This window comes from Telmatherina bonti (genome assembly GCF_933228915.1).
Source record: "Telmatherina bonti genome assembly, chromosome: 9".
NCBI lineage: Eukaryota > Metazoa > Chordata > Actinopteri > Atheriniformes > Telmatherinidae > Telmatherina > Telmatherina bonti.
In genome coordinates, this window is record NC_136627.1 from 7,151,026 (window position 1) to 7,169,642 (window position 18,617).

The window sequence follows — 18,617 nt, forward strand, 5'->3', positions numbered from 1 at the left end:
GTGGGTTATCTCCAGGTACTCTGGCTTCCTCCCACCATCCAAAGACATGCATGTGAGGTTGATTGGTTCCTATAAATTGGCCATAGGAGTCTGTGTGAGTGGTTGTTTGGGTCTGTGTGGCCCTGCGATGGACTGGCAAGCTGTCCAGGGTGTACCCTGCCTTTTGCCCAAAGACTGCTGGGATAGGCTCCAGCTTCCCCGCGACCCTTCATCGGACTAAGTGGTTAGGATGACAAATGAATGACTGATATAAAGACATGATTAGATTGTGGGAATGATCCAGATCAGCGCCTGGATCCAGGAATTTTTACTGTGAGGAAAGAGGGATCATTTTGCTGTTTTGTTGCATCTTTATCCTTCCCCCTTTAGGTGAAGTGTAGAGATACTTCTATTATCTTCCAACCCCCACCCATCCTTCCTCATGTCATCTTTTCCGCATTTTAAGGCAGCGCCGGTTAAAAAACTGGCTGCAGGGCCGAAGTATCAGTTCGTTCTGTAAACTTGTCAAATGTAAATGTCTGTATGTCTGACCTTGGACGAGCTGACTTGAACCTTTAATTTCCCCTCGGGGATAAATAAAGTATCTTTGATTTGGTTTGATTTGATTAGAGCTGTTAACTCCATAATTCCCACAGTCGTTGGGAAGACTGGTGGCTTGGCGGAGGTCTGTGCTCTCTAAGTGTTGACAATGAGTCCATCTGTCTTAAAGGCAGCTGTAGACACCCTCTCATCACAATTTGAAAAGAATCACTCCAAGTCTAATTCATAGCCTTTAAACTCCCTTACTTTGGTTTAATTTTAGAGGTTTTAAAGTAGCAGAAACTCCGACGGTCCATGAAGTGCTCATCAGGGGGGGAGGAGGGGGTGTTCCTATATGCATGGTGCTCACTGGACTGGAAGGAGGCCTACTAGGTCATGTGAATGAGGAAGTTCTAACATCTGTGACGAATTAAGTTGATACAACAAACGTGCTGTTAGTGGATGGATGAGGAAGACACCCCCCCCCCCCCCCCCCCACTCCTCCCAGTCCCTCCACGTTGAACCAACTGACCCAAAACATGAGGAGCTGATGGTTTTATTTGCAGATAAATGAAGAACGAGGCAGGATAAGGAAGGGAGGACGGAGCACTGGGATATGGGGTAGATTCATGTCTACATGCTTCACATGACGTCAGCTCCGGGAGCGCACGCTCCATCCTGCCTCGTCTAGTTGTGACTGGAAAGTAGCGTCTGCTGGTTTTATGTAGACGGGACTCGGGTAGGACTTTTCATGCGTCCTCCTTTTAGCAGCTAAAAGGTTTCTAAACGTTTCTGCTGATGCAAACGGACGTGGAACCCTGAGGCTGCTCAGCTTCACAGATCTTTTACAGCTTTAATTACCAGCTGCAGCATTACAGTCACGTGGTTGAACAACTTAAAAGATCCATAAACACATATGAACTTCAGATAACACACACACACATATCACACACACACACACACTGTCATGTGATCATAAGAGAAATTTCTGATGCACTCATGTGTTCTCACCACAGCAACACGTGAGCGTACTCAGCCGCTGCCCTCCGACATCGCTGTCATCATGTACACCAGCGGCTCCACAGGCATCCCAAAGGGCGTCATCATCTCCCATAGCAACATCATCGCCACCATCGCGGGGGTGGCAGAGAAGATCGGGGATATGTGGTAAAACTGCTGGATAAATGATGAATCTGGTCTGAATGTTTGCCAGGCAAAAGGAACAGTGGATTGTCTGTAAACTGTGAAGCGTGTTGGAATGTGAATTATTTGCTTACTTCTGAGAATAGTTTGTGAGTGGAGGAAATCCATTTCTTCATCCAGCTGTTTACATGCTGCTTCTCTCTGGAGACTGGAGAGAAAACCAGGGGGGAGTTGAGTCTGAGCAGAGTTGAGATCTGGGAGGATGGAGCTGGAGTCAGATGGATGGAAGCTGTTCTGATTTCTATCAGACTTCTCAGAAAATCTCTGGTTTTCATTAATCTCATCATGTCTGCCTCCTTCGTTGTAAACACACTGAAATGTCATTTTATGATCATTCCTGTCCTCCTCTATCAGATTCTTCCGGTTGAACTAAATAAACGTTTATTTTCATGTGCAGTTTTACACACACTCCTGTTAGAGTGATCAGAGGTGTGTGTTTGCAGTCAGGAGGACACCTACATCGGGTACCTACCTCTGGCCCATGTGCTGGAGCTGAGTGCAGAGCTTGTTTGCATTTCTCATGGCTGCAGGATCGGATATTCCTCACCTCACACTCTTTCTGACCAGGTAAATAAACACACACCTGAAATGTTCACACTCAAAGGTGCTTATCCTCTGAGCTTGTCACGGTGTCCCATGATGGAGGATGACTTTGCTCTGTGGATTTAGACATTTAGGGAATGTTAATTGGATGCTTCACCTGCAGGTTTTCAGTCTATTTCCTCCTGGTGTAAAGATGTCTGATTCAGCCAATCCAGACACACACACTGCAAAAATGAGCCATTAATAATGAGTAACAATGACTTAAATGGTAAAAGTTTTTACTATAATCAAGTGAAATGATCTGCCGGTGCAGTCTGATCATTAAAATTGGGAACAGTTCCTGGAATAAAAAACTATGAAGACATTAGACAAGTGAGAAACGCATGAAAAGAAGATATGAAACACTCGTTTCTAGTGTGTCATTAGGAGAAAACCCTCCAAACTAGCATGTTAAAGCTTCTTTTCAGTGTTTCTTTCTCACTTTGAGAGAAAAAATCTTAAAATAACAGCAGACAGACTTTTTGGCTGGAAATAAAACAAATGATTTTTTTTCTTCTTTGTAAAGTCAACCAAGATAAAGAAAGGCAGCCGAGGAGACGTCAGCGTCCTGCAGCCCACCCTGATGGCAGCTGTTCCCGTAAGTTTCACACACACACACACACACACACACACACACACACACACACACACACACACACACACACACACACACACACACACACACACACACACACTCAGCATCCAGCATTGAGAAGCTTTTCTCCTCTCAGTCTTTCAGTTTCTGATTTCAGCAGGTCTGGATCTGCTGAATCTGTCTAAACCATCAGCATCATGAGACCATGACATGCTCTCAGACCAGGGGTGGGCAGCTCCGGTCTGGAGGGCCGCAGCCCTGCATATGTTAAGTTTCCCTGTAGCAACACAGATAGAAACTTATCAGACTTAATCTACAGATTTATGCAGAGCTTGCAGTCAAACTACACAAGTTTTTAAATGACCCTCTGATTTGAGTCAAGTGTGTTGCAGCAGGGAGACTCTGCCCACCCCGTCTCAATCTATTTATTATTTTTTTATTTTATGGAAAGCCTCTTCAGATGTACCATCTCGTTTTCGAGGGGGTCCAAAAACATAAAACATGTAACAGTACAATATAATCAACAATTAAACAGATTATATGCAAAACAACAACATTTCAGATACAAACAAAACAAGACAAGACAGACTTTTACACCTCTCCACACTCCTGCCAATGTACAGTTTCATTTCATTTTTATTTATTTCATTCAGAACAACATAAAAATAAATACAAAATAAGACTGTCAATTAAATATGGCTTGAATGAAAAGGAGCAGAAAGAAGAGCAATCTTATGATGTCTGCCCCTTAATTTCATAATGTACAGATGAAAAACACAGAAATTACACAACTAGGGATGTCAGAATCAGTAATTATTGATCATGTCAGAATTATGTAAAAAAGGCAAAGATGTAAAGAGCTCTATGAGAATAAATTTAGTTTACTCATTATCATTGTTATTATCTTTCTTTTTTTTCTTCCTCCCTCTCCTTCCCTCCTTCATTTCTCTTAATTAATTAATTTATATATTTTTTCTGTTTACTTACATTGGTTTCACCACAACACAAGTTCAGGACATTCCTGGGATAGGAGTTGAACAGCATTACGAGTGACAATACCAACATAGTTAATGTTCATATTGACTGGACTAACATTATTACAATGCTATTCAAAAAATAAAGAGATTCTGCTACATCTCTTTTGTTGTAAACGTAGAGAAACCAACATAATCCTGCTTGACGTTATTTTTACATTATTTTAGTAGTTTTACTGATTAAAAAAGAAAAAACTGAAATATATGTTATTGCCTTTTTGGAAGATGTTCATACTTCTGTTTTATTTGAGATGAATAAATAATTATTCATTCATTCATTCATTCATTATCCCAACCGCTTAATCCGGTGAAGGGTCGCGGGGAAGCTGGAGCCGATCCCAGCAGTGTCTGGGCAAAAAAATAAATAAATAATTAAATAAATAAATAAATAAATAGATAAATGATTGACATTGTTTCAATAATCAGCCAATGTTTTGCATTTATTAAACATACCAAATAATTCTCTAATTGTGTTTACTTTATATATTTAGGTGCAGCAGAAGAAAAGATGGTGGAAACGCTGCATAAGTTACATAGATATGTAAATAAGTCTGCAGAATAACTTCCTGCAGAGTTTAATGAGATGCTGCAACTGCTGATTAGTCGATATAAAAATCCTTTAAGAAGGAAATTCAGCTCAGAGTGTGGAAAAGGACACATGTTGTTATCTAGATCTGTCCAATGGGAAGGCTGGAAAAAGGATGAACTTTGACATTTTGGACACTTTCTTCTGATTTCTTCAATCAGAAAGAGGTTTGGTGATGCTGAGCTCATTTTCAGGATGACGATGATGATGATGATGATGCATGTCTTCACAGAGCAGAGCTGCAGATTTGTCTTCAGTAAACACACATAACATGAACAGAAAACAGCCTGGATCTCAACCTGCGTTCAGATTTAGAGACTCCCTCCTGCAGAGCTGCTCTGTCAGCTGCTAATGGAACCTGATCAATGAGGAATATTTACTTTATTAGTTACGTCTTGAAAAACCTTCAAGGAGAAGCAACTTTCTGCAGGAATGACTTTCTGAACTGATGTTTGGTGTTAATGTTTCGCGTGCTCTGCGGTGCATTTCTCAGAGTTTACCAGCATCTGAGCTGCTACATTGTCTGCACAGTCACATGTCACCAAGAGACCCCCCCCCCCCCCCCCCCCCCCTCCTTTCCCAGTGGTGGTGGTGTAAAGGCCAGAGGGCCCCCTGTCTCTGGAAGCGTTCACAGCTGTAAACAGAACGTGAGAAAGCCCCATGTGGTTCTCCCCAACACACACACACACACACACACACACACACACACACACACACACTCTCTCTCTATTTGCTGTGATACGGCGGCCGGATGATGCTGCATCCACTTCCTGTCTCAGTGCTGTAGCTTCATACACACACGTACACACCGACCAGAACCAGCTGCTTTTTTTTTTTACTGGTTTCTGTTTGTGGCCTTTCACCCATTTAACTGAGTCCTCTGTCTCATCAGGGGGGTGTGTTCCTCTTCACGGCTTCACTCGTTCATTCTAGAGAAAGGAAATGAACTCCAACGTCAGCTGAAGTTCCACCTCCTTTCAGATCCCAGTTACAGTGTTACACCAGATTAAGACTAAGCCGCTGTATGTTAAGCAGGAACATTATGAGCAGTGGGTGGCGAAGAAAACCAATCTGATGCTCAGCTTTCACCTGAAAGTTCAGATTAAGTGCATAAAACTGCAGTTCCCCCTTCATCCACTAGGGGCTCCCAAACAGAGCAAATCCCCATAGACTCCCATGTTAAAAAGACCAACTTCACAGCAGAAATAAACATGTTTACAGCCTGGTACAAAAATCCATTTTAGGTTTAATAGGTCAGGTTTTCCTTCATGACAACTGTGGAGGGAATGAATTTTTTCTAACTCGCCTGTTTAAAAGTAATTTAATCTCGAAGTTCGGCATATTTAGGGGTGTGTCCTTTTGATTGACAGATACCCGACCTCCGGCTTCAAGGAAGAAGAACTTAGAACAACCGCGGTTTTTAGCCGGTTAACAACATGACTTAGCTTTAGCCCACTTACCTCCATTAGCTGGGTAGCTCCCGTTATTTCGGGGTTAGCTCTTAGCTACAGAAAGCTCGGAGTTCGCTCGATGTCAAACATCCGCCATGACGCTCACAGCTCTCCTCTCAGTTCCACCTCTTTGCCCATATTTATATTTTCTGAGCGAGACGACGAGCATGACGCTGCCAACATGGCGACAGTAGGAACCGCCCACCGAGCTTCAGTTCAGCTCTTCAGAAACCTACGGGTGACGTCACGGAGGCTCCGCCCATCTCTTTATATACAGTCTATAGTCTCTACTCAACTGACACTGATGCATTCCTAAGTCGTATGACCTTGTTTCTTACACCAGCCTTCACTCGTTTAATAAAGAATCGCTCGTTGTTGAGCTTTCACTTCGTTGGAATCATGTTTCTCTTTCTGTTGCAGCTTTCTTAAGATTTCCATTTAAATACTAAACCCTCAGCAGTGTGGTCCGATTGTTATCCAGCCAAACTAAGCAACATAAAGACTCTTACTCACCTCTTCATCAGGTCCAGCTTGCCAGTACCAGGTTGGACCATTTTTTCCATCAGAACTGCCTTCATTCTTGCTATCATAGATTGAGCAAAGTGTTGGAAACTTTACTCAGAGGTTTTGCTCCATTTCTTTTTCAATTCAGCTTTATTTGTATAGCGCCACTTCACAACAATGTTGTCACAGGGAACTTTACATACACAAATCAACATACACATCATTTCAAGGCAATTCATACATATCCTATAATAGAAACCAACCGATTGCGTCGAGTCATGACTTGGATCCAATCCCCCATCCTGAGCTGCACGCGGCGACAGTGGGAAGGAAAAAACTCCCCTTTAACAGGAAGAAAACCTCCAGCAGAACCCGGCTCAGGGAGGGCAGCCATCTGCCTCAACTGGTTGGGGTGGAGACGACAGGAAAGACAGATCAACATGTACAACTGCACTTATTCAGGAAGACCTGTGGAAAAAAGGAGAAATCAGTTAGAGACGGCAATATCGTCATATATTTATACATTAATATATTAGAGAAATAGAGCGAGGTACTTCTCAGTGCATCAGGTAACATCCCCATTGCTACATAAGTAATGGTTTGCGAGACTACCCATAACTATAAGAGCAAAGAGCAGAACCTGGACAGTTGGGTCCCGTACATGCAGACTCCAACTCAGGAGATGCTCATATCCTAACTATAAGAATCATGGAAAAGGAAGGTTTTCAACTCCATCTTAAAGGTGTGGAGGGAGTCTGCCTCCCGAACCCACAGTGGGAGCTGGTTCCATAAGAGAGGAGCCTGATAGCTAAAGACCCTTCCTCCCATAGTACTAATAGTTGACAATAAGCATCACACAGTTGCTGCACATCATTATGAGAATCTCCCAAAGCTGCTCTGAGATCAGACTGAGATCTGGTGACTGTGGAGGCCGTTGGAGGACAGTGAACTCATCGTCATGGTGGAGATGATGTGAGCTTTGTGACATGGTGCATCATCCTGCTGGAAGTTTCCATCAGAAGATGCTACACTGTGCTCAGAAAGGGATGGACATGGTCAGGTAGGCTGTGGAGGTTAAACCAGGTCATGGTGGGACTAAGGAGGCCAAAGTGGACCAAGAAAATCTCCACCACACTGTTACACCACCAGCAGCCTGAACTTAATCCAAGGCAGGATGAATCCATGTTTTTCTGATATTTCCACATAATTCTTTTTTTTTTTTTCTTTTTTTTTTTTTCTTATTTTATTTTTCAATTTGTTTTGGATAATAGCTTGTATTACAGAGTTTATGCTGCTGGACCCGACCGGAAAGGACAGGAAAGGGGCAGAAAGAGAACAGAAAAGAGAACATAAAAAAACAAAAAAAAAACAAAAGAAAGAGATCAATGCATACATGTATATGCACATACATACCCACCTACATATATATGTATATACACTCGCACATACATTATATATATACATATATACATACATACATACATATACACATACATACACATGCATACACACACATGTACACATACATGCATACATAAAGATAGATATACATACATACAAATACACATACATACACACACACATATATATATATATATACATATATACACATATACATACTCACATACATACACATACATATACACATACACATACACACACATACACATACATATACATACATACACACACATACACTCACACATATGCATACATATATACATACACATACACATAAGTACACACACATACCCACCCACACACATAAATATATACACCCACACAAGCCAACTCTAGATTCGTGGAGAACAAAACCGTTGACAATCATGAGGACCAGAAACTAGCAAGTTAAGTAAAAAAGACAGAAAGAGAGCTACCTGCTGTTAGTGAATAAACTTGCTGGATGACTCAGTGACTGTGACACATGCAGAACATTCATGCAGAACATTCAGAGTGGAACGTGTTCAGAGAAGAGAGATCATGCCAATGTGACCCCGCCCGCCTAGGGCTAGAGGCTGGCCAGGAGAACCCAGAGACCCGGGTAACCGACAGTCACCCCCAGGTACAGATCCCAACCCCCCCACTCCAGAGCCAGCCATGCATCTGCCCAGGAGGTGGCGAAGGAGGTGCCCAACCAGAGTCCCCCGCAGTCAGGGGGAACAGGCCCCAGCAGGCCCAGGCCGGCAAGGGCCGATCCCGCCGGGCACCGGCCACCTAGGGCAGACAGAGCGCAGGCCCCAGGGCCCCAAGAGCCCGTGAGCAGCCCCCCGCCCCCGCAGGCAGAGGGCACAGCCCACACCGACGGAGGACCAGGATCCCCAGACCGCCACCCAGCGGCAGCCAGGTCGCACCCCAGCGCACCAGCCGCGCCCCCGGGTACAGGACACCACCCCCCCACCACCAAACCACACACACATATACATGCATAACCCCCCCCAACACGCACTCCCCTCACACATATACATGCATACCCCCCCCAAACACGCACTCCCCTCTCAACCCCCATCCACACAACCCTCTGCAATCCATGCACATCATCCATCACATATACAACCCCACCCCACCTCTACTCACTCACCCATACCAAGTCACACGAACCCCAATCGCCCCCGCCCCCACACACGCTCACCCCCCCCCCACACACACGCTCACACCCCGCCACCCCATCCCTCTACTTCTACCCAACCGCACATGCCCCACCAAACACCTCTCCACCACCCATAGCCCCCCTCCAAACTTCACCCTCACTCACACATCCCATTCCGCATATACACCCCCCCCTACACACACACACACACACACACACACACACACACACACACACACATACCCTCACTCCTCCAACACAGGCACACCCCAATACAACCCACGCGCCAACATACCCCTCCACACACACATCTACTCATCCTCACACATCCCTATCCCCTACCCACCTATATCCCCAACCCTAATCCCCCCCCAGCCATCCCACCATCCATCTGTAACCCCATACACCCACTCCCACACATCCTCACCTCACCCCTCCATCATGTCCCATGTGAGATACCTCAGAGGGGGCAGAGGACAGGATGGCCCCGATCAGGGCCCCCATAATTACCGCCCACCACTCCCAGCGTCCCCCCCTCCACCCCACAGATGCAGCCGACCCAGCACCCCCCCAGGGCCGGCGACAACCCTCCTACAGCCAGGCCAGCCCAGACTTAGGCCTAATGGACGGCACTCTTCCCCCACCCGTACCCCCCCCCCCCAGTAAAGCCCCGAGAGCAGGGGCATGAGAAGACCCTATCGTCCCTGCCTCCCCCCCCGCTTATGACTGATTGTGAAGTATTATTAGTTGCAATTAAAATTGAGGGAAGTGCCACGCGGTGTTGGGAGAGGGACCACCTAAGCAGCCCCGCCCACCATACACCGCATGCTCTTCCCCCTAATCATGTGAGTCGTCAGTGTTTTGGTGTTTGGTGTCTAAGTGTAATTAAAACTGGGAGGTGAGCCGAGGCTGGGTGCAGCGATCAAGACCACCTTGATGGCCTTTCTCAACACCCAGCGCCACGTGCACACCTCCCAATACCCTGCCTGTGTGTGATGGGGAGCGGGGAGGAAGAGGGGTCGAGGGATTTAAGTCTGGAGGAAAGTGAGCTTTCCTCCAGAAGGTGAGCCGCCCGCGGCACTGGGCATGCCCCCTACTCCCAGGGCCCCCCAAGGACCAGGACAAGCCGGGGACAGCCATCCCTGTAACCAGAGCCTTCGGCGACTCTAACCAGAGAGTCATCACCGACCCAAGAGGGGACCAACTCACCACATGCAGAAGGGGGGCACGAGGACAAAGAGGAGGCGGGGCGGCAGAAGGGGAATCCCAGACCGACTGTCCACCGCCCCCTCACTCACAGAGGACACCCCCACCTGGGGACATGAAGTCCCCCCTTGTCCACACATCGGCACTTCACACTGTCTCAGCACACACCTACAGCCACACACACACACACTTCCGGACACATTCAGGTCCACCCAGCCACCCGTTCAGCCCACCCTTAAAACCATCCTCCTGACCCCCACGTCACATCCAAATTTCCCCCACTCCCATCCATCATATCTACACTTATCCACCAACCTACCACACACATGCACCACCCACTCCCCCATACATACACCCCTGCCCCCCCCCCCCCACACACACACACACACAGACAGCACGCCCCCCTCCCCCCTCCTCCCCCCCCACACACACACCCGTATACATGCACCACCGCCACTCCCCACATACACGCATCACCCCACTCCCCTACACACACGGCACTACCCCCCCCCCACAGACACCACGACACCCCCCCCCACACACGCATCATCACACTTCCCCACCCACACACATCCACATACCTATGTACCGCCACCAGTCCTCAACGCACACCCCCTACACACATCCCTCCATACACACTCACATCCCATCCACACTATCAAACACCCCCCACTCAACAAGTCCCAGGGTCGCAACCAGGCACCAGAGCACGTACCTGCCCGCCGCCGCAGCGGCAGGTCCAGGTCAGCCCAGCCCCCCCCCCGGCACAAGCCGACCCCCCACCCCCAAGAGACAGGGGACAACCCCGGGCACCGGAGCCCGGGACCCCGCCCAGCCCACCCCACGGCGGCACAGGCGCCCGTTACGGAGTCACGCCCGCCAACCCATCCCCCGCCAGCGACCTCGCCCCGCCGCTGCGCGGCAACTCCAGCCGCTGGCCCATCCAGGTCCACAGTAGGGCTAGAAACCTAGCCACTCCAGCAATGGAGCAGTCAAAATCCCCCCCCAGGAGCCCACCACAGACCCACAGCCCCCAGAGAACCCCAACCGGCCACCAACCCCGAGCACAATAAGGTCACATTCTCCCCCCATACTAAGTGATGGAGCTGATCACAGGGGACCAGAGGGAATAAAGTTCAGCTGACTGATCTCTTGAGGAGGCAGACATCATCTCGACACTGATGTGATCTAATAAGAGATTTCTGAACTGCTGGATACACAGACTTTGTTTGCTTTTCCAGTTTAGAAGGATAGTTTTCTTTGCGATACATAAACTGGTGAGGATTAAGTTTGCAGAATTAAATTCTATGTTAATTTCACCCAAGTAACCCAGTAGGCCCAGTTTGGGGTTTGTAGGGATGTTACATTTGAAGCAATTTGACAGATCTTTACATACCTGAAACCAGAATTCCTGGACAGGTGGGCAAGACCACAAAGCATGGTAGTAGCTGTCAGTCGTGTTGCCAGTGCAGTGTGGACAGATGTTTGATTGTGACAGACCCATCCTGAACATCCTGTGTCCTGTATAATGAGTTCTATGCAGAATTTTAAATTGTATTAGTTGCATGTTTGAATTCTTAGTCATTGTAAATGTATTTGAACAGATTTGTGACCATTCATTTTGGTCAAAGTTACTGGATAAGTCTGCTTCCCATTTAGAAGTTGGGAGACATATGGAATCGTCTAGCTTTGATAGTAATCTATATATTTTGGATAACAGTTTCGGGGCATTGAGATTTAAGAATTCTGCAGCCCTGATAGGTAGCTGCAAATTTAATTGATCAGGGGTGTATTTCTTACCTATAATAGATTTAAGTTGGTGGTATTCTAAGAATTTTGTGCTGCTGATTTCATATCGTGAAGTAATTGTATCAAAAGGGAGAAAGTTCCCATTTTCTATTAAATGTTCTAACTGTTTTATTCCTTTATTCTTCCACTGAGGGAAGTTTATCATTTTCCGGTTTTGCTGGATGTCGGGATTGTTCCAAATAGGTGTAAGTTTGCATGGAATAAGCAAGGATTTGGTTAGTTTAAGAAATTCCCACCAGGCCATTAGTGAGGAGCTGATATTAATGCTTTTAAAGCATTTTTGGTGTTTGACAGCTGTGCTGATAAATGGCAGGTCTGAAATTGCCATATCCTCACACATAGCTTCTTCTATATTAAGCCATGGTTCATCTAGATAGCTAGGTTTAAGCCATTTAGAGATGTATTGTAGTCTATTGCTTATAAAGTAATTTTGGAAATTAGGCAAGTCTAAGCCACCGCTATCTTTAGTCTTCTGGAGTGTTTTTAGACTAATCCGTGGTGGTTTGTCTTTCCAGAGAAATCTAGTAACATTAGAGTCCAGCGATTTAAACCAGGTGGAGGGAGGTTTAATGGGGATCATTGAAAACAGATAATTGATTTTAGGTAGAATCATCATTTTTATAGTTGCAACTCTTCCCATTAGTGATATGGGTAAAGATTTCCACCGTGTGAGATCGTCCTCAATTGTTTTTAGTAGAGGGACATAATTTAGCTTTATAAGGTCTGACAGTCTGGGTGAGATGTTTATTCCCAAGTATCTAATATCTCCTGACTGTAAAGCAGTGTCAGGAGTATTATGGAAGGAACAGTTGATGGGTAGAACGGTGGTTTTAGACCAATTAATGGAATATTCAGAAATTGATGAGAATTTATTGATGAGTGCGATTGTCTGACAGATGGATGATTGTGAATTTTGAAGGAAAAGTAATACATCATCAGCATAAAGACTGGTCTTATGCTCCATATTTCTACAGTTAATGCCTTTAATGTCTTTGTTTTGTCTAATTCTAGCTGCTAAGGGTTCAATAAAGATTGCAAAAAGTGAGGGGGAGAGTGGACAGCCTTGTCTGGTGCCTCTCTGCAAGGTGAAGCTGTGAGAAGTTTGATCATTTGTCCTGACGCAAGCATTTGGATTGCTATACAGTATCTTTATCCAGTCGATAAACGATGAGCCAAACCCGAATTTTCTTAATGTTGCAAATAAGAATTTCCAGTTCACCCTGTCAAATGCTTTTTCAGCATCTAGAGAGATTATTGTAGTTTCCAGGTTATGTATGGTGGCATAATCAATTAGATTTATTAGTCTGCGCGTATTAGTGGTGGAATGTCGTCCCTTGATAAATCCTGTTTGATCAGGATGTATGATAAGTGGAGTTATTTTTTCTAGTCTTGTAGCAAGCACTTTACTGATTATTTCAAGATCTACGTTCATTAGTGATATTGGACGATAACTAGATGGGAGTTTGGGGTCTTTTCCTGGTTTTAGTATTACTGTAATACTAGCCAAATTCATGTTTTGAGATATTCGACCTTTTTCCTTAATTTCTGAAGCCATTTTATAAAAAGTGGGTGCTAGTATAGACCAAAATTCTTTATAATATTCAACTGGAAAACCGTCTGGTCCTGGAGCTTTATTGCTGGGCATGTGTTTTAAAGCTTCATGTAGTTCCCCTACTGAAATGGGTGCGTCCAAAACCATTTCCTGATCCTGTTGTAACTTTGGAAGATTGAGGTAGCTGAGAAATTCCTCAATGCTGTTGTCTGATGGATCTGTTTCTGAGGAATATAATGTTTTATAGAAATCCCTAAATGTGTCATTTATTCCATCAAGATCATGGAGGATATTTCCTCTTGAATCTTTAACAGAGGAGATGGTTGTTTTCTCCTTGTTTGCTTTTAATTGATTTGCGAGAAATCTTCCAGATTTGTTGCTATGTTCAAAATTCTCTAAGCGAAGTCTTTGTAGCAAAAACTGGGTTTTTTGGTTAATTATTTCATTCAGCTCTAGTTTAGCCTTTCTTATGTGATTCAGCACTTGCTCTTCTGGAGAAGCCTTGTAGGCATCTTCTAGTGATTTTATTTTAAGCTCTAGTTCAGATATTTTTGAACTCTCCTTCTTTTTCTTATGTGATGAAAATGAAATTATTTTCCCTCTCATTACTGCTTTTCCTGCCTCCCAAAGAACACATGCTGATGTTCCTGGTATGTCATTGTTTTCTATATACAAAGACCACTCCCGTTTGAAGTAACTGATAAAATCAGGATCTTTAAGTAATGATGTATTAAGTCTCCATTTGCTATAAGATGGTTTAGTTTTCTTATTCATTAGGGTAAATGATACTGGTGCGTGATCACTGATAGTGATGGAATGGATTTTAGTTTCTGAGATACTGTTCATCATAGAGCTGTTAGTGAGGAAGTAGTCTATTCTGGAGTATGAGTGGTGGACAGATGAAAAGTAAGTGTACTCTCTAGCAGTGAGGTGTTGTGAGCGCCAGACATCACAAAGACCAAAATCCTCCATATATTGTTTAACAACTCTTGCTGACTGCCAGACCCTATGTTTCCCTGCTCCGCCCCCTTGTCCATCCCAGAGTTTAAGGTCATGTTGAGGTCGCCCCCAATGATAAGTGTATTATCAAGGTGATCATATAGTAAGGAGAAGAAGGAATGAAAAAAGGAGGGGTCATCAGTGTTTGGGCCATAAATATTTGCAATGCATAACTTCATGTTTAGGATAGATAATGTCATTATTATGAATCTTCCACCTGGGTCTAAAATTATATTATTAGCAGTAAAATGAATTTTCCTGTTTATCAGAATGGCTACTCCTCTTTGTCTTGAGTTGAAGCAGGCCGAGTACACGTGAGGGAACTGTGCTGTAGAGAGTACGTTAGCTGTTGTTTTTAATAAATGAGTCTCCTGTAGCAGGACAATGTCTGCCTGTAGATCATTCAATCTGCTAAACACCTTCAACCTCTTCTCCCTGGAACCAGCTCCCCGTATATTCCACTTAACAAACCTCAGGGTGGTCATGCTCAAGCTACTGAAGTGTTTCCATAAAAGTATGTGTGTGTTTGTGTGTGTGCAAGCCCACATTAATGCATGCATGCTGCGTGTAGATTGTGTGCGTATATAAATTCATCTGTGTGTACAATGTTCCTATATGTCTGTCCACATGCTTAGAGTGTGTGTGAGAGTTGGGGGTGAGTGTTGATGTGATTAAATGTGCTCTGTGTTGTAGGTGTGTTATGTGCATGATATTTAGTGTCTGTGTCATGTGGATGTACGTGCATACCCTACCTATTATTGTTGGTATGGCATAATAGAATGAAAGAGCAGCTAGAAAGGAAAGGAGTGAGAAAAGCAAACAACTACAACTACACATAAAAAGAAATAGCACAAACAAAAGAGCAAAAACAAAAGCCCTAAAGGGGGGGGGGGGGGAGAAAAAAAAAAGGCCAAAAAACAAAAACAGAACAAAACGAAAGCAACAACAACAGCAAATTTACAAAGACTGGCAGTAAATGTACAGTTCTGAATTACCATAATTAATGTGCTTATAGCAGATTAACATGTAAATTTAACAATAATTAGCTGTATGAGTGATAGATATTACCTGAGGTTAGTAGAGCCAGGGGGTGGTATTTTTGTCACGGTAAAGCTGTCCATTGACGAACAATTTGTCCACCGCGATGACTGCACGGGATCCTTCGTCTCTGAGCTTCTTTCGGATGGGAAACAGGACCCTGCGTCTCTCCAGAATCTCTTTGGGAAACTGATTATTTACACTAAAATCGGTCCCGCGGAGCTCCGGACCTCGATCCCTCACCTGCTCTTTCTGCTTGTAGCTCACGAACTTGGCTACAATCGGTCTCGGTCTGCGGCTGTCCGGTCTTTTCCCACCTAAGCGATGAACTCGGTGAAATGAGATGTTCCTCACCGCGTCTTCGGGTAGCTTCAGCTTGGTTTGGATAAATGATCTTATTGTTTGCTCTGGATCCTCTTCTTGTTGCTCCGGGATTCCTGCGAAGACCAGGTTGTCCCTCATGCTGCGCGCCTGGAGATCGATCACAGTTTCCTTTATTTTTTTATTTTCCTCTGTGAGTCGAGTCATTCCCGCGTTGAGAGAAGTCACGCCAATCGCCCCCGCATAATTCTGATCTCATCATTTGAATGTGGATCTGAACTGGAGACTCATCAGACCAGCAACGTTTCTCCATCTTCTATTGTCCAGTTCTGGTGAGTCTGTGTGAATTGTAGCCTCAGTTTCCTGTTCTTACTGACAGGAGGGAACCCGCTGTGGTCTTTCACATTGCATCAGTAACTGCAGTAACTCTGTCAAACTTGTGACTTCTCCCAAAGCTCCAGTGTGTAACATTTTGGGAAATGGTTTGCAGTATGCGGATCACAGTTTCACTGCAGTCTGCAGATTCGTCACTAGATGTCAGTAAAACCTCAACTTTGCTCCTTCAGATAGAAACCTGCAGATTGCATCATGGCTCTGCTGTGATTCTAGTTTCTGCTCATTTTAGTCATGTTTCTCTTTGATTCTGTCTCCTGACTCCTGCAGGAGATCATGGACCGCATCTACAAGAATGTGATGGCTAAAGTAGAGGAGATGAACCGGATCCAGAGAACCCTCTTCATCCTGGCATACAACTACAAACTAGAACAGCTTGCTAAAGGCTGCAGCACGCCGCTGTGCGACAGGTGGGCAGATGACCAGTGCTGACGGTCTCAAGGAGGTTTTAAAGTGATATGAAGTCATGACGCTCCTTGCCTTCTGTCCTCCCTCCTCTGTTAAACCAGACTGGTGTTCAGGAAGGTTCGTTCTCTGCTGGGGGGTCGGACACGTGTCCTGTTATCAGGCGGAGCGCCGCTTTCTGCAACCACGCAGCGATTCATGAATGTTTGTTTCTGCTGCCCAGTCGGTCAAGGATACGGGCTGACGGAGACCTGCGGGGCTGGGACTATCTGTGAACGTAAGCAAAATGACACAGCATGCAATAATCCAACAAACTCATTAGAAGATGGATAAAAAGTGAATGAGTTAAACGTCATCTGTGCTGCACGTGTCGTAAAATCTGAGATATTTTTACTGCTTCTGCTTGAATATACTCCCAGTTTCCATAGACGTGGGACATTGTATAAAAACTAGGGGTGGGACTCCATTTAAACAATTAATGTGATTAATTACAGGCTTTGGAATAATTTAATCTCAATTTATCGGATTTTAATCGCATAATGAAATTTGCCTCAAATGGGACTTTTTTTTTTCATTTCAATTGATTTTAAGCAATTATTAAATCAATTAATAGTAAAACACATTAATATAATAAACTCAAACTCTAGTATTTATTCACTTAGTCCAATTAAGGGTCACGTGGGAGCTGGAGCCTATCCCAGCAGTCTTTGGGCGAGAAGCGGTGTACACCCTGGACTGGTCGCCAGTCCATCGCAGTGGTTCAGGGAACAGGAGACATCATTTTTAGCACATGGACTGGCTACCACAGAGTCCAGACCTGAACCTCATTGACAGTCTTTGGGATGTCCTGGAGAAGTCTTTGAGCAGGGGTCGGGCTCTCCCATCATTACTACAAGATCATGGTGAAAAATAAATTCAGTAATCGATGAAAATAAATCTTGTGACATTACAGAAGTTTATCGTTGAATATACTGCTGGAATCAAAGCTAAAGGCTGTTCAATGAAATCTTAGAGTGTGACCTTTTTTTGGGCCAGGCAGTATGTTAACATCTGACAGTGTCCCGACTTGTTTTGGAGTCTGGTTTGTATTTAAAGCATTTTGTTCCTGCTGTTGTTTTACTATGAAGACAGATAAAACAGTTAAACAGCAGCTGATCCGCAGATCTCTCCTCCACACGGAAAGATGTTTAAAAGTGTGTTTTAATTCTCATATTTCTTAGATTTCATGCATGAATTACAAGCCATCTGCATCACCATCGTATGATCCATTGTCTTATATATCCAGTAAATCCAGATAAATACAGACCTGCCTTCAGTTTGTTTGATAAAGCAAGCTGAGCAGAAGTCACCTCCAGCTGGTCCTTTTTCCAGACTGAATTGTGACTTCATACAGGCTTCAGTTTGAGCTGTTTGGTTGCTGCTTCTCTTATTTTCACCGACAAATTCATGCAAACAGGCATAAAATCTTCCAGGATGAACATAAGCTGATGTGACAGAGCTGCTGGAAGCTTTTAGTCTTGTTAATGAGGAAGAACTTTTTTTTTTTTTTTTTAATTGTCTTGTTCAGCATTTAAACAAGCAGACTGATGTTCTGGATGCTGTGTTCTGCTGAGCAAATTTATTTTTGCCAAGGGGAGCTTTTATAGATATAATGATCCCCTTGTACTTCTGGATTCTTATTTTATTTTTCTATTTGTTTTTGGATAATTTTTCATATTACAGAGTTTTTCCTGCTGGACCAGACCGGAGAGGATAGAAAAGGGACAGAAAGAGAACAGAAAAGAAAACAGAGAAAACAAGAGAAAGAGATCAATGCATACATGGATATGCACA

General features: G+C 44.4%; 1 protein-coding gene across 1 annotated transcript in view; it reads left to right on the forward strand.

The window, feature by feature from the left end:
* acsl3a (acyl-CoA synthetase long chain family member 3a) overlaps positions 1-18,617 on the forward strand; it is a gene marked incomplete at both ends in the record, with an annotated part of 39,391 nt that overhangs the window by 15,641 nt on the left and 5,133 nt on the right. The window contains 5 exons of the mRNA XM_079245906.1: positions 1,536-1,686; positions 2,166-2,289; positions 2,831-2,902; positions 16,650-16,789; positions 16,889-17,061. Coding sequence (XP_079102032.1) covers positions 1,536-1,686; positions 2,166-2,289; positions 2,831-2,902; positions 16,650-16,789; positions 16,889-17,061 — 660 coding nt within the window. The remainder of the gene's footprint in view (positions 1-1,535; positions 1,687-2,165; positions 2,290-2,830; positions 2,903-16,649; positions 16,790-16,888; positions 17,062-18,617) is intronic.